The following is a 15,108-nucleotide window of genomic DNA, read 5'->3' on the forward strand; positions in this document are numbered from 1 at the left end:
CCCCCCCCCCCCCCCACCCCCTCATTCATGTATACTGCCTGAATTGTGTTAATAAATGACTGTTGTTTGCAGCGGCGACGCCTCATCACCCATGCAAACGCAAAGAGCAAGAGTGAGAAGTTCCCGCCACCCCATCAGGATGGAGGACTTGGTGTTCCTTTGGGAGCTTCACATCACATCGATCCTTCCCTTGTCCCTCCAGATGTGCCTTTCAGTTCCACCTCATTCACATATTCAAAGGAACCCGTCCAGAATTGGTCAGGTCCTCTAGTAGAGCCTGCCACAGCTGGTGGTGGAAGGCGGAAGAAGCATACTGCAACTGATATGCGGGATGGGAAAAAACAATCTGCAGGGAAAAGAAGATAAAATAGTGATTGATACTGCATATTACGAGAAGAGCTCAGCTTTGCCCCGGTGTTGTTTCCTCGGCTTAATCAGGAAAACGAGGCTGGCCACAGCAGTAGAGCACCAAATGCCTTGAAAAACTCCTCAGGAAATCACCAAGGGCATTTAGTTTGTCCATCTGATTATGATGATTATTATGAATTATGATTATTATTTAATTTTTGTTCCTTTCACAAGTTGGAGAAATCAATCAATCAATCTGTTTGGAGTTGTCTGGTCAATTTGTTTGGGAGGCAAGCCTAGCCTGCTTCCATATTTGATGTTTCAATAGCGTTGAAAAATCATATCCTCCTTGTGTGCCTTCAGTTACTTTAAATGTTTAGTAAGTTTTGATCCCAACCACGCTTTACACCTCTTTTCAGAACTCCATTTCTCTTTTATTTCAAGACAACCAACCTTTTTCCTTAGCTTGCACTTTCCTATCTTTTTCGAGTAATACTACACTTTACTGTCTCTTTAAATTACGGAATATTTTATTTTATTATTTTTTTGTTGTCTTGCACACCAATTGATATAAAATAAAAATATAAAAGCAGAGGGGGTAGGAGGGGTGAGGGTTTTCTTTGATTGTTTTTTTTTTAAGTGTGAGGAGAGTAATACTTCCAAGCATTTTTCTTTTATTTTATGGTTCAGCAGGGGCCTTCAAAATTCGGCCAGACCATTAACTGCCCATTTTGTGTTGAAGAAATTTTTGTTTGTGTAGGTCTATTGGTGAAAATATTTAAAAATTTTAAGTGTTTTTTTTTTTTTTGAATACTATTGACCCTGTTACATGTAGTATCTGTCCATATACTTTCTCAGCCTACTGAAGCCCAACAAAGTCAACATTGCCCCCACTGAGGTTTAACAATTATAGATAATTTTTTAATTTCATTTTAAAAGAATTTGCTCTAGCATGTATTTAATATTTCAAAAAGGAAATATTTTACTCGATTTTGGAATAACGCTAAAATATTATTGGAACATTTTATTAGAATCTCTTAAATATGTAGTGGTCATAAATGATTTATATAGATTAATTAATTAATTAACCTTTAAATTTAAATTTAATGTTTTTACTAAATTGATCAAGAACAAAATTAATAGTTAAATAGCCAAATTAAAATTAATTAACCTTTAAATTTAAATTTAATGTTTACTAAATTGATCAAGAACAAAATTAATAATCAAAACCATTTATAGTCAAATTAAAAGTCGATAATAAAAATTGATAAAGATTAAAAGTCTGAACCATTTATAATCCAATTGAAAGCCGCTATTCATATATGCCAATAGTTATTTGACTATTCCTGAAATCAACTCGCAAGAATATAAACTCTTATCAGAGCAATAAACTTTTGGGAGTCAACGCATGTCATTCAATGGTATACCATTATTCCAATGTTAATGTGTGCAAAAGAACTAGTGAGCCCTCACCTAAATCCATAAATATATTTGGATGAAAGCATGTGGTAGATGCAGCCACCTCAAGGAAGCTTTTAGATGAATTTGAAGACTTTTACATTTTTTATTTTTTTTTGAAAGAGAAGATTAGTTTTACATAATTGTTAAAATGTCTGAACTTTTAGGAGATGAAGCAAATAAAGACATTTCATCAATTCAAAGGTCATGAAGAAAAAGGTCAACAATCACATTTGCCTAATGCTTGCAAAGGAGGCAGAGATGAGACCTAAACAAACAGAGTCAATATTGTAGTGAAGTAGTTTTCAAAGGGGAAACAGACTTTGCTGCTAACAAATAATGTAACAACTAACATGTGTGCAATGGAATCCCAATTCACCTCAAAGATTTTCCCTTCACTATAAGTTCAATATTCAAGCTTGAAGAATCAAATATGATATGTTAAATGACCTCACAAATCTCTAAATATATACTCATGGAAGTGCTTCAATGAAAGCAAAAACTTCCAAAGAACCCTTCTCTTACAGGGGATATTGCAACTTCAAACAAATTGAGCTTACTTGAAACTAATCCGTTCAGAGGTTTCTGTGGTAGTGTGGTAGCTTCAAAACATCCCACAAAAGAGGTAAAACAAAAGCCACAACAGCTATATTTTCAAAATTGTTTTTAACAGATGACAAACATAAACAAGCTTAAAACAAGTTCTTTCGCAAACAGCTTGAAAAATGTTTTGGCCGTGCACACCCCCTAGGGTTGAGTAAGAACCTGTTCAACACACATTATGGATCTTGCTTAAGGTTAAAACCCTGTACATATAAATAATTCAAGTTTTAGTTTAAACACATAGGCATCCTTATCTTCATAAACAAATCTGGGTAGAATTTGGGGTTATTCTATCACTAAATCATAGGAATATCCATCTTGTCTATAATGTAAAGTTGGAAACAAAACAAACCATAAAAGAAAATGTTTGTTAAAGAAACAAGGTGGATCAAAGTAGAGTGTTTTCCTCAATCAGAGATAATAATTGATGGCTGGATATCCTCTCTACTCAGTCTTCATTGCTGGAATATATGAACATAGGGATTAAAGCCTTAAAGGACTGAAATAAAATTATGTAAATGGTACGGCAAGAAATCAAACAGAGACTAGTGGACTTCTATACCAGTACTGAGTATTTCAGTCATGGTGTGAGCAAAAATCAAGCTCACTTTCTGCATTCAAAAGATCAGTAATATGGTGAAACAATTACAAAGTAAAAGTGAAGAACATTCACAAGATTAAACTCACCGATGAAGTAAACATTATAGTTCTTGAAAGCTATATTCAATCTAATAGTGTAAATGTTTGATCAAAGAATTGCTTACCACAAGGATATTAAGACAACTCTGAATCTTCTTCACACCCTTCTCACCCTCTTACCAGTGACCAAAAAACCTGCCTTGCATCATTAGGCCATCAGGTTAACTGAAATAAAAGCAATTGCAAGTTAAAAAGCAGTCATCTCACAATAGATCATATGAATGAAATTTCTTGGAAAGTCCAGCAGAACCAAATAATAGACAAGTTCCAAGGGAGAAAACAGGTCAAACTGAAATTCTAAGTATATTTGTATATCAATCTGACAATCTGTTAAGATTCAGAAAATTAGGAGATTGATTAATTGATTCTAAAATATCTTTACTATTTGAATTGATTTATTTCCTTTATAGATATTGAATAATTGTGGTAAGGAGCCTTAATGATTCTCCTTTCCGTTTTAGGTTTTATTTAGTCTTTGTAACCCTCCTATATAGAGGGGATTTTCATTCTAATAAAAGGCAAGCAAGAAGTTAACATAAAATCAGAGGTGGGAAAACTCTCAAAACATTCTCAGTATCTTATTCTCCCAATTAAAGTCAACTTTTGCCCTTCCGCCCTCGTTCGTTTAATTCATCTCTCAGCATAGGCAACCCTTAGACAACCTCCAAATCTCCAATAACCCTAATCGCCCTGTGACACGTGTGTTCGCCTAAGTACATAACATTTTGGTTCTGTTGCCGAGCGTCGACATGGGTGATTTTAAAAAGCTCCAAGATGATATGAGGGATCTCCAATCCTCCATGCAAAAACTGGAGCACCTAACCATGACAGTAAATGTGTTGTTTGAAACAGTACCGAACCTTACAAAGATGATGCACACGTTCCTTGCAACGCAAAACACCCATCAACCACTACCACAACAGCCATTGCAGCTTCTTCTGGAGGCCTGGACTCTCATGTGGCTTCATTGTTGTGAACTTTTTTTTGACAGGTTCACGCACTTCAATCAAGAAAAAGTCACCAATGCAGCCTATTATATGTTTGGTGTTGCTCAACTATGTTACAAAAAGCGTCTCCAAGATGGCCACCAATTTTCGTGGATGCAATTCAAAGAGGCTTGCACTCACCATCTTGGTCATAGTTATCACGGCACCCTGTTAAGTCGCGGCACCCCCCGACCGCCTTGTCGCCTAGGCGACAAGTTAAAAAATACTATAATATATATATATATATATATATATATAATTAAACATATAAATTGTACTGCCCACTGCCTACTGTCTAGCTTACTGCCCACTGCCCACTGCCCACTGATATTATTGACCAAAGAAGTTGCAGGCTGGCAGTTTATAACCCAAAACCATAGGAAGGAAAACAGTCGCAGCTGCAGAAAACCAAAGAAAATGGAGAGGAAAGAAGAAGAAAGAAGGACGACTCAGGCGGTGGGAGGGCAACAGCGACGGCGATGGGCGATGGCTGTGGGAGGGCGACGGCGACGGCTGTGGGAGACATTAGTCGACGCACTAGATCTGAAATGCTTTCTTCTTCTCTATTCTTATTAGGTCAAAGACGACGGAGCTTGCCTCACCGTTTTCAGGCGAGGCGAAGCCTCCAAGCGTCCTGTGTCCGTGATAACTATGATCTTGGTCCACCTCGTAGCATCAATACCCTTGTTGAGCTTGCAAATCTCAAACAAAGCGGCTGAGATCTACAGGATTTCGTAGATGATTTCCAAACACTTCTAGCCCGTAGTGTTGTAAAAATCAGCCTAAGCGACTAAGCACCCCTATGCCAAGGGGCTTTAAGCCTTAGGCCGCCTTTAGTCGGCTTGCTGACTAGGCGGCCTCGACGCCCAACTTGGCAAGTGTTCTTTTCTTAAATTGATTTGTTTCGCTCAAAACGACATCGTTTTGTGTGAAACAAACCAATTTCCAAAATCCCCCAAATTACTAAATCCCTAGACGGCTATATTTATAATTTTTTTTTTAAATGCCAACATCCCAAATCTCCCATCGCCCACTCCACAGCCACTTGGTTGTTTTAAGACTTCAGAGTGTTTTTAGCACTTGCTTGAAAAGGTGCAAAATGCCTTGTACACTCTTGTTTTTTCTTAGTCGCCCGCCTAGGCACCACCTAGACGCTAGGCGCCTTCTACAACACTGCTAGCCCGTGTCAATAATGTCCTATATTCACAAGTGAATCTCTTCACAACCAATTTGGATGAAATCCTTCGTATAGATGTTGAAGGAAGTAGACCCGCTTCATTGGATGAGGCCATCAATGTAGCTCGAGAGTACACTAGCAAAACTCAGTTGCTTGGCAATTCAGCTCCACCATCACAACAACAATCTCCAATGGGCCAGTATCCATCTAGTAATGCTTTTGTGGTACAACAACCACCTTTAATCCACCACTCATTAAGCGTCTCTCACCGAAACAAATGATGGAACAGAAGAAAATGGGCAAATGTTATCATTGTGATGACCTATGGGTAAAGGGCCATTGTTGCAAACAACTATACATACTTGGCTTTATTGACAAAGGGAGGAGACGATGCAATTGAACCAACGGCTTCAGAATAAACCATTCCCTCTCTTTTTTCAAGCTTGAGGATAAGCTATGTCCTAGACGGAAGTGATGTTATGATTCAGAGAATCATGAGATTGATTAATTGATTCTAAAATATCTTTGCTATTTGAAATTGATTTATTTCCTTTATTGATGTCAAATAATTGCGGTAAGGAGCCTTAATGATTCTCCTTCCTTTTTAGGTTTTATTTAGATTTTGTAACCCTCCTATATAAAGGGGATAATGATAAGGTACTAAAGTTGTAATACAAATGGAAATGCAATGTAACCAATCAATCAAGCATCAAATTTGCAGGTCAATGGGATTGGAGCAGAAAATCAGGGGAAGACAAATCACATAATTTATGCTATATACTTAATTTATTCATTGTATATTAGACTATAAATACAGAGCCTCCCCTAGTGTTGAGGCATTGAATATTGATTAGAAAATAATAGCTATTGTAGTTGGGCAAGAATCCATTCTTGTTGGATGATACTTTACAGCATCCATGTTTGCTCCTTTTCATTTTAATCCCATTAATTCTGTATTGCTTCTTCCTCATTTGCTCTTTACTCTAACAGATTTTCATTCTAATAAAAGAGACAAGCAAGAAGTTAAGATAAAATTAGAGGTGGAAAAACTCTCAAAACATTTCAAATATCTTTTTCTCCCAATTAAAGTCAAGTTTTGCCTTTTCACCCTCATTCGTTTAATTCATCTCTCAACATAGGCAACCCGCAGACAACCTCCAATAACCCTAATCTCATTGTGACACATGCATCATCTGAGTACATAACACAATCCAACAAGATGTGATAAACAAAATAAACCACAATTTGCCTCTGAGTAATTTAAGGGAATAAGAGGAGATAATCAACCCAACAGAACACAGAAAAAGTCATCATGCAAAGTTGGATGACAAGTTAATCCAAAAGAGATCATTACCCGAGCATGAATAAATTCTAAATTATGTGATCTATATAAAATTCCTACCTTGAAAATCCACAGCATCCAGGTCATAGCACATACATTGTGTTTTCTTCTCTCCCTTTAATGAAAATTAACTAAATGTGTAAACAAGGAGCAGCGACCAATAGAAGTCCACCAAAGGGAAATCTAATACATCAAAATAGGAGTAATAGTTCAATTTTTGGAAATAAAGAACAAATGACCAAATCAACAAATTTAAAAAGTACCAATTTTTAACAGATCAAAAGATAAACGATATAAATTCAATAAATTGCAATGCATAAGCATATGATGCTTTAGAACCTCCCTACTAAATATTGGTCATTTATGGAAAGTACCTTAAACAACCGAGTATCGTCCTGGCTGGGCTGAACCCGGAAGTGAGGTTGCTTGCATTGTTATGTCCTCCAAAACACGTTTTAGCTCAGCTTTTGCCCTCTTGACAGATTGTTCTGTAGGACCCTCAATGAACAAGTATAATTTTCTTTCCCCAGGTCCAGGTACCTTTCCAGGTGGGATATAATAACCCCTAGTAGTGATGGCAGCTCCAGTCCATTCTGAAATAGGACCTAGTGTCTCTTTGTGTGTCACCTTCCAACGAGCATTTTGGGGAAAATCATTTATCTCCAATTCTGCTTCATAATGCTCAGGCATGACCTCATTCTGAAGCCTAGCCAAGTTCTGCTGCAAATTCTTGGCAGCAAGAAATGCTGCTGCAGTAGCTGACATATCATTAGGGGCAATTAGCAGTCCATTTCCTGGAAGAATATTGGCAAGAGGACCAGGTACTCCACCATGAGGCGGTAGCTGAGGAAATTGGACTGAACCCGGAAGTTGAGCGACATTTGCTTTGGTAGCAGCAGCAAGAGCAGCTGCCTGAGCAAGGGCAGCCACCTGCTGAGAGACGTCAGCACCTGCTTTTCTGATTCCTTCATCTTCATCCTCTGAATCTGATTTGTCTTCCTCAAAACCATATTCTTTTGCTTGTGCTTTCTTTGCAGCTCTCCTCACTTCATCTTCCTCTTCGTTAAACTTAAAGCCACTACCTCCATAACCAGTTCCATGAGCTTGTTCAAGTCCCTGATTAACTTTTGCCATGAAACTATCAGCAAGTGCTTTCAGGTCATCAGGAACAACTTGTTCAGACAGTTCTAAAGCTTTTACAAGATCAGGTGCATATCTTGCATCCTCCTCAGATATAAAAGTGATAGCACAACCTTTTCTACCAGCTCGCCCAGTCCGTCCAACACGATGAACATAGTCCTCATAATGGTTTGGAGCATCAAAGTTTATCACCAGCTCAAGTTCCTTTACATCTAAACCTCTAGCAGCAATACTGGTTGCAATCAACAAGTTGCATACATTACTTTTAAAATCCATAATGGTGGACTCACGATCAGTCTGATCTTTTGCCCCGTGAAGTGAGAGGCAAGGATAACCATGCTTTAGCAATTCCTTAAACAAAGCATCACATTTCTCCTGTGTATGGACAAATATCAAAATTTTCCCCTTTTCATACCATTCTCCAAGTATTTCCAGTAATCTAAGGAACCTTTCACTCTCTGGCCTCACCTCAACTAATTGGGTAATATCTTTGTTCACAACACTCCTTCCACCTACCTGAACTTCAACAGGTTTGTTCAACACTTTGCGTGCCAATGTCTCAACCTGGCGAGGAAAAGTGGCGGAAAACAGTACAGTTTGGCGGTCCGGACGTGTATTTTGAACAATTCTAGTGATCTGAGGTTCAAAGCCCATATCAAACATCCGATCAGCTTCATCCATGACCAAATAAGTGACTCTTCGCAGATTTGTAATTTTTCCTCCACTAGTACAAAGTATGTCAATCATCCTACCCGGAGTGCAAACAACAATCTCTGCTCCTCGTTTCAACTCACTAATTTGTTGAGCAACACCTGAACCTCCATACACAGGCACACAACTAAGGCCCATAACCTTTGCAAACTTTCTTATATCACTATGTATTTGCTGCACAAGCTCTCTTGTAGGGGCCATTACAAGCCCAATAGGACCATCTCCAGGAACAAGTGGAGGCTGATCCTTAATATGTCTCAACATTGGCAACACAAAAGCTAGAGTTTTTCCAGAACCCGTCTTTGCAATACCAATGCAATCTCGACCACTCATGATTATTGGCAACGCCTGAGCCTGGATTGGCATCGGCTTTTCATAATTCAGTTTCTTTATTGTGTCCAAGATCTTAGTGGACAATCCAGTCTGATGCCATGTTTTAACTGGCTTTGGAACATCCTTTCCGTGTAACTTCAACTCCAATTGCTTTCTGTAAGCAGCAACCTCTTCAGGAGTCATTCTTGAAATTTCCCTAACTTCAATATAAAAATTCTTTCGGAAAGAAGGATAATCAATTTTTGAGTGGTCAACTATGGATAGTTTCTCAGCCTTGGTCTTCTTCACCCGTTTCATAAATTCTTCATCATCTTCATCCTCCAAAGGATCTTCATCATTTTCAACTTCACCATAATCTGAATCAGAATCTTCACCAGGTATGATTCTTCCCATAGCTTTTTTAACTCCTTTTTTAGGCTTCTCTTCATTGTAAATAACAGTATTATCTTTCAAACCAGACTTAATATCTTCAGAAGGAGCCTCAGCATTCTTAAGCTTCTCAACTTCAGGCAACACCATAGAATTCATGAATGCATCCAATGGATCGATTTCATCATCATCCATAGAAGCATCATTACCACCATTCTGTGAAATTTTTAAATCAGGTACATCATTGGAACTTACAGGGCCAACTCCATCCACGTCCAAAGGCTTAGCAAGTCCATCCACATCCATATCCATGCCTTGTTTTTCCTCCAGAGCAGCATCTTCATCATCAGATTCCCCTTCCAAAGTCCAAGTCTTGCCTGACTTGGGTTCATCAGTAATTGCTGCAACTCCAAGCTTTTCTCTCTCTGACTCCTCCTTCTTTCTTCTCAACTCCTGCCATTCCTGAACTCTCCTTCTTCGCTTCTCCATCTCCTCTTCCAGTTTCCTTTGTTCCTCAGCTTGTTCTTCTTCTAGATTCTTCTGTTTCTTTTCTGATGATTCTTCATCACTTCTTCTCAGTGGGCTACCATCTTCACTGTCATCTTTGAGCTTAATAGGTTTCTTGCTTCGCTCATGATCCCTGCTCTTGTGATCATTCTCTCTCCTTCGCCTCTTTCTTTCACGATCTCTTACATCAACATCATCATCGTCATCATCGTCACTGCTATAATCACGCCTGCGCTCTTTTTCACGAACCCTCTTCTCCCTACTCCTTTCCCTCTCCTCCCTATCTTTTTCTCTCCTATCTCTCTCTCTTCTCTCCCTTTCCTTATCCCTCTCCTTTTCTTTCTCTCTCTCCTTTTCTCTTTCGCGTTCCCTCTCCTTCTCTTTCTCTCTGTCTCGATCCCTCTCCTTCTCTTTCTCTCTTTCGCGATCCTTCTCCTTCTCTTTCTCTCTTTCGCGATCCTTCTCCTTCTCTTTCTCTCTCTCCCTCTCTCTGTCTTCCTTCTCCTTAGCACTCTCTCTGTCAGACCTATCCTTTTCTCTGTCTTTAGAGACCTTATCCCTGCTGCTCTTTTCCCGCTCTTTCTCTTTATGCCTATCCTTGTGTTTTTCCCTTTCCCTATCTCTATTTCTCTCCCTATACTTATCATCAGTACTCTTCTCCCTATCGTGGCGGTCTTTCTTGTCACGGTAGTGTTCCCTGTCTCTTTCCCTGTGCCTCTCTCCATTCTTCTCCTTATCACGGTCTCGGTGCTCATCTCTGTCACGGTGGCTCCTCCTCCTTGGCTCTTCTACTTCCTTTTCAGAGTCCTCCCTCTTAGAAGACTTCTGCTTTGGTTCTTCCATATTAAATCAACAAGAGAAACCAACTGACAAAACCAAGTAACCTAAGTTTCACTACGAATCAACTGCAAAACCTGTCAGAAAAAATCAAGTAGAATTAACTTGAATTCATTATGTATGCATGTATGAAAGTGTATCTCAATCAGAATCTAGGAAAAAAATTATACTACAGTGAGCAAAAACAAACGGGAGAGATCGTTAAATAGCTTTTTTCCCGACAGGCGAACATATTTGTACCTGTCTTACCGATCTGCAGAGCAAGCCTTTACACAAGAGCCACAACCATTTACAAGCAACTTAAGAATTCAAACTTTACCAAAGAATTTTGCATTAAAAAAAAAATCAAAGCAGTAAAAGATTTATCACCCAAAGCAAGAGAAAAAAATAAGTGATACCGTGAACGGAGACGACGAAGCGGCTCGGCGAGGAGAAATTTGTGCTACTTGAAACCTTCCTGACCTTCTCCAGAAGCTTTTCCAATGAGAGATTCGTCGAGAGCTTAGGTGAATCTGAATTCTTCGCTCAAGAAACTAGGGCTTAGCCAAGAGGCGTTTTACGGAAGTGAGAACCTCCTGGGAGGAGAAAGATTTCTATTACTAAAGCATAGTGCATATTAACATACATTGTAACGTCGTCGTTTTATCCCGACCAAATTACAATTATTTCCTTTCCAATTTTCCCTTTATTTTTCTGGAAATCCAATTTTTTTTATCAGCTCAGACTTTTAATTGAGATGGAGCACACATGTTTCAATTTATTCATCAACTATTATATTTTATTTTCCATTTTTAAAATTTATGAGATATTTGGTTGTTACGTGAAAATTAGACTTTTTTTTGGTATTACGTGAAAATTAGACTTAAAAAAGTTAAGAATTCAAATTTTATTGTTTAGTAGATAAGAATAGAATAACTAAAAATTTTATTTCTAGTGTTTGATTTGTATAAGAATTGAAAGAGGATTTGTATAAAAATCAAAGTGGTCATATGACAACTATCATGTAGTGTGATAGCATTCCGTTTACCATTCCAAATAGGTGGTCATAGTTATAGGTTTGAACTCGGGTGGTAGGGCTTATATTCTTTGGGCTAAAAATGTTTTTTTAAAAATGCGATATTTGTATTGAGGCAAAACTAAAAAGAATTTCTTTTAAATCGATTAAAAGGAAAGCAAAATAACTCGAATTAATCCATAGCCATGTATGCGATTTTAAATCAATAAAAATGCAATATGGTAACAATATTTTATTACATTTATTAACGATAGCACACAATATTGTTATGTGTATTTGCTTAAAAACAAAGATGAAACAATTGATAAATTCATTCTTTATAAGAATGAAGTAGAAAATCGCCAAGCACCTTGTGTTCAAATGACATGTAATGACTTTCCTATGTGGAAGGTCATGAGATCGAGAAAGTATACATGAATAGATACTACAATGTAACAATATGCGATTTTGATAAAATTGGGGTGAGACTAAGTGATCAAAGTGGTGAGTGTAAAAATCGCACATTAAAAGCGATGATGATGATGAATGCGATGTTGATAAGTTTAGGTTTGCTTGCTCTATAAAATATGCGGGGTGAGACTATTTTATCAAGTAATTACCTTTTAAACAATGTACACCGCAAGAAACTCAATGATACTCCTTATGATTTGTGGAAAGGTAGGAGACCTTTTAACTTGAAAGTATAACAATGTGCTTATCGATTTTTAGTGTATAAATCACATAATCCAAATATACATAAGAACACGATAATTGAATTGAGAATTGCATTGTTCTTTGAAGATGTATTTTTATGTAGGTCCAATAAAGGACCTAGTATGTCAAAACCGACGTTCAATGTGGCTATATATAATGAGAACTGGGGGTTTAGAAATGAACCTGAGCTCGAGCTTAGACGTAGCAAACGATCTAGGATTGAAAAATCTGTTGGTCCAAAATTCTCTAATATATTTGTTGGAGTATGAGCCTAATACTCTAATTTATTAAAAAAATGAACTGTATTTTTTGGCATGTTAGTATGTTAGAAAATGAGTCTTGAACTTACGTGGAAGTTGTGATTTTTACTGAAGGACCAATGCGGAAAGCGGCTATAAAAAGTGAAGTTTCATTTTACAGAATCATACTTTGGAACTAGTTAGATTTTATCGGGGCCGTTATAAGCCATTAGAATCCAATCGGGTCTAGATGGAATATGAAATCGGATGGTTCCATTGAGAAGTATAAGGTTAGACTTGCAATTAAAAGTTACATGCACCGTGCGTGAGGTCATCATTACTTCGATACTTATTTTGTCATTGGTTGTAGCTTTTAGGTACACGCAAATACCCGGAGTATTCCGGGGTTATCGATCCACAGGGAATGGTTGGTCAAGCACTAACTCGGATTGATTCTTGTGAAGCTAGTTCGACAATAACATGGTTATAACAACAAAACTAAATAACAAAAATAAAAACAACAAATGAAGATAGATATATTAGATGCAACATATGTAAGGATATGGATCGGGTCAATATCTATCATGTGTCAAACAAATGTAGAAAAGAAGTTTTATCCCTTGTGAATGGAGGAAATGCACTAAAGTCCCCGGTGCCACTCTCGTGATCTACCCGAGTGTGCCAAACCGCAAGTTATCTACTCTCGTAGTCTACAAGCGAGGCTCGTTTTAAAGATCCTAAGCAAATCAACATTCCCAAACCCAAGTTAATCCTACAAGTTGTGAGGGGGTAGCCTAAACTAACCTCTAGATTCCAACACGCTGTCACCCGTGAAGGAACCGTTTTGGCTAACTTCTAAATTCCAACCCGCTCTCGCCAGTGAAGGAACCGAAGATTAGCCGAGAAATCCCCCTACAATTTATCAAGCTCTCGCATTGTATAAATCATAGGTGTGGCAAGAGTGTTCTAGTCATGCCCGATTCTCACCGTGACACAACAACAAACAAGCATGTAATTGGATCCAATAATCACACACTTTTAATAACAAGTCTTGCACACAACAACTCATAGAAGCTAAACTAACAATTCATAATAAATAAGAACAAACAACAATCTAGACATAAACACAATCTATAATCCAAATAAATTAAGAACAAGCATCTAGATACAAGATTAATTCAAGATAAGTAAAGGAAAAGAGGGAAAGAAATTCTCATCGCTTTCTCCTCGGTCCAACGGTTGAAGCTCCTAATCTTGCATCATCTCTCTTCTTATTACAAAATAAATCCTAATCTACTCCTACACTACTAAACAATCCTCACTTGGAGGTCTACATTTTGAAAGGAGTAGAAAAGGATTAAAGAGAGAAAAGGGACTAATCTAATATGAAAATTGGATATTGAAGAATGGAGAAATGAGGGGTATTTATAGTTGGGCAAAGGCAGGGGCAAAATTGGAATTTGGACTGCAGAATTCTCGCGCATGGTCAACGATTTTCGCCGCGGCGAGCCTAATTCTCGCCGCGGCGAAAGTGCTGAAATTTGGGCAGTGTGTAAATTGACAATAGGCGTCTGTTTCAGGACGCAGACAGACGCCTATTGTCCTCCAGAAATTCTGCACTTTCTTTTTGGTTTTGGCCCAAATATGCTCCATGTTTCCTTCCATGATTTCATGCCTTTTGTCTTCCACTTTTTACTTTCCACCAAGTTGTTTTGTCATCTTCCCTTTTGTCCACATGCTCATCACACTATTACCACTTTGCATATTTTTTGTCTTCAAAGAATTCCATCCTCACGCCACTTTGCCTAATTAACAATAAGATTAGGATTAAATCATCTAATTAACAACAATTATGACACAAAGTTCCTAATATTAATATTATGTTCAATTATATATGATTTTCATCAATTATGATCCATTATGAACATAATATTAATATTAAGTGGTAAATATAGATTTAAATATGGGATAAATATATGATCAAACATGCACTTATCAGTCATTACGAGAATAAAGTTTATTAGGATGATACTTGTCATTGGAGCATTGCGAAACTTGTAAGTTCATCATATGAATGTGAAAACAATTTTCTCAAATGGCGACTTAAATGAAGAGATTTATATGGAATAACTTGACTGCTTTATCGTTCCAGGCCAAGAGAATAAAGTTTGTAAATTGGTAAATCATTCTACCGTTTAAAACAAGCGTCTAAACAATGACATACAAAATTTGATCATGCAATGATGATTAATGGATTTAAGATAAACAAGAGTAACAAGTGTGTCTAATTAAATAGTATGTTAGATGGTTATGTCATTCTATGTTTATACGTACATGGATGATATACTCATCGTGGGTAGTAATGATCAAATGATCAATTCTACAAAAAAAAAAAAAATTTGTATGTTAAATTCGAGATTTGATATGAAGGGTATGAGTTTGACCAATTTAATCCATAGGATAAAAATCATTAGAATACTAGATGACCTACTTGTGTTGAGTCACTCTCATTATATTAATCATTGAGAAATTTAACAATACTCAATTGGCTAGAATGCCGTTAGATATTAACAAACATATTGCATATATCTAAAAGTTGAGGAGAGTGTATTTTTCAAATAGAATATGTTAGGATTATTAAACGTTTAGTG

The 15,108-nt window shown here is 37.4% G+C and overlaps 2 protein-coding genes across 9 annotated transcripts in view; one reads left to right on the forward strand and one right to left on the reverse strand.

Moving 5' to 3' along the window:
• Positions 1 to 744, forward strand: part of LOC116006258 (probable serine/threonine-protein kinase At1g54610) — a 7,758-nt gene extending 7,014 nt beyond the window's left edge. For both annotated transcript variants that reach the window (XM_031246560.1, XM_031246561.1), the window contains exon 8: positions 73 to 744. In XM_031246560.1, coding sequence (XP_031102420.1) covers positions 73 to 366 — 294 coding nt within the window. In that variant the 3' untranslated portion in view covers positions 367 to 744. The remainder of the gene's footprint in view (positions 1 to 72) is intronic.
• Positions 745 to 2,180: 1,436 nt separating this feature from the next.
• Positions 2,181 to 11,098, reverse strand: LOC116006256 (DEAD-box ATP-dependent RNA helicase 42). 7 transcript variants are annotated; one of them, XR_004095085.1, is made up of 5 exons: positions 10,909 to 11,098; positions 6,988 to 10,587; positions 6,674 to 6,796; positions 3,174 to 3,273; positions 2,181 to 2,612 (listed from the first exon to the last, which is right to left on the reverse strand). XR_004095085.1 is itself a non-coding variant. In XM_031246559.1 (3 exons), the coding sequence occupies exon 2, from the start codon at positions 10,514 to 10,516 to the stop codon at positions 6,989 to 6,991; it is 3,528 nt and encodes a 1,175-aa protein (XP_031102419.1). In that variant the 5' UTR covers positions 10,517 to 10,587; positions 10,909 to 11,098; the 3' UTR covers positions 2,679 to 3,273; position 6,988. The 7 variants fall into 7 exon arrangements, 1 of the variants encoding a protein (XP_031102419.1); XR_004095086.1 differs by lacking the exon at positions 2,181 to 2,612 and adding an exon at positions 2,665 to 2,870; XR_004095084.1 differs by lacking the exon at positions 2,181 to 2,612 and adding an exon at positions 2,665 to 3,020.
• Positions 11,099 to 15,108: the final 4,010 nt, after the last annotated feature.

This window comes from Ipomoea triloba, chromosome 15, assembly GCF_003576645.1.
Source record: "Ipomoea triloba cultivar NCNSP0323 chromosome 15, ASM357664v1".
Taxonomy (NCBI): Eukaryota; Viridiplantae; Streptophyta; class Magnoliopsida; order Solanales; family Convolvulaceae; genus Ipomoea; species Ipomoea triloba.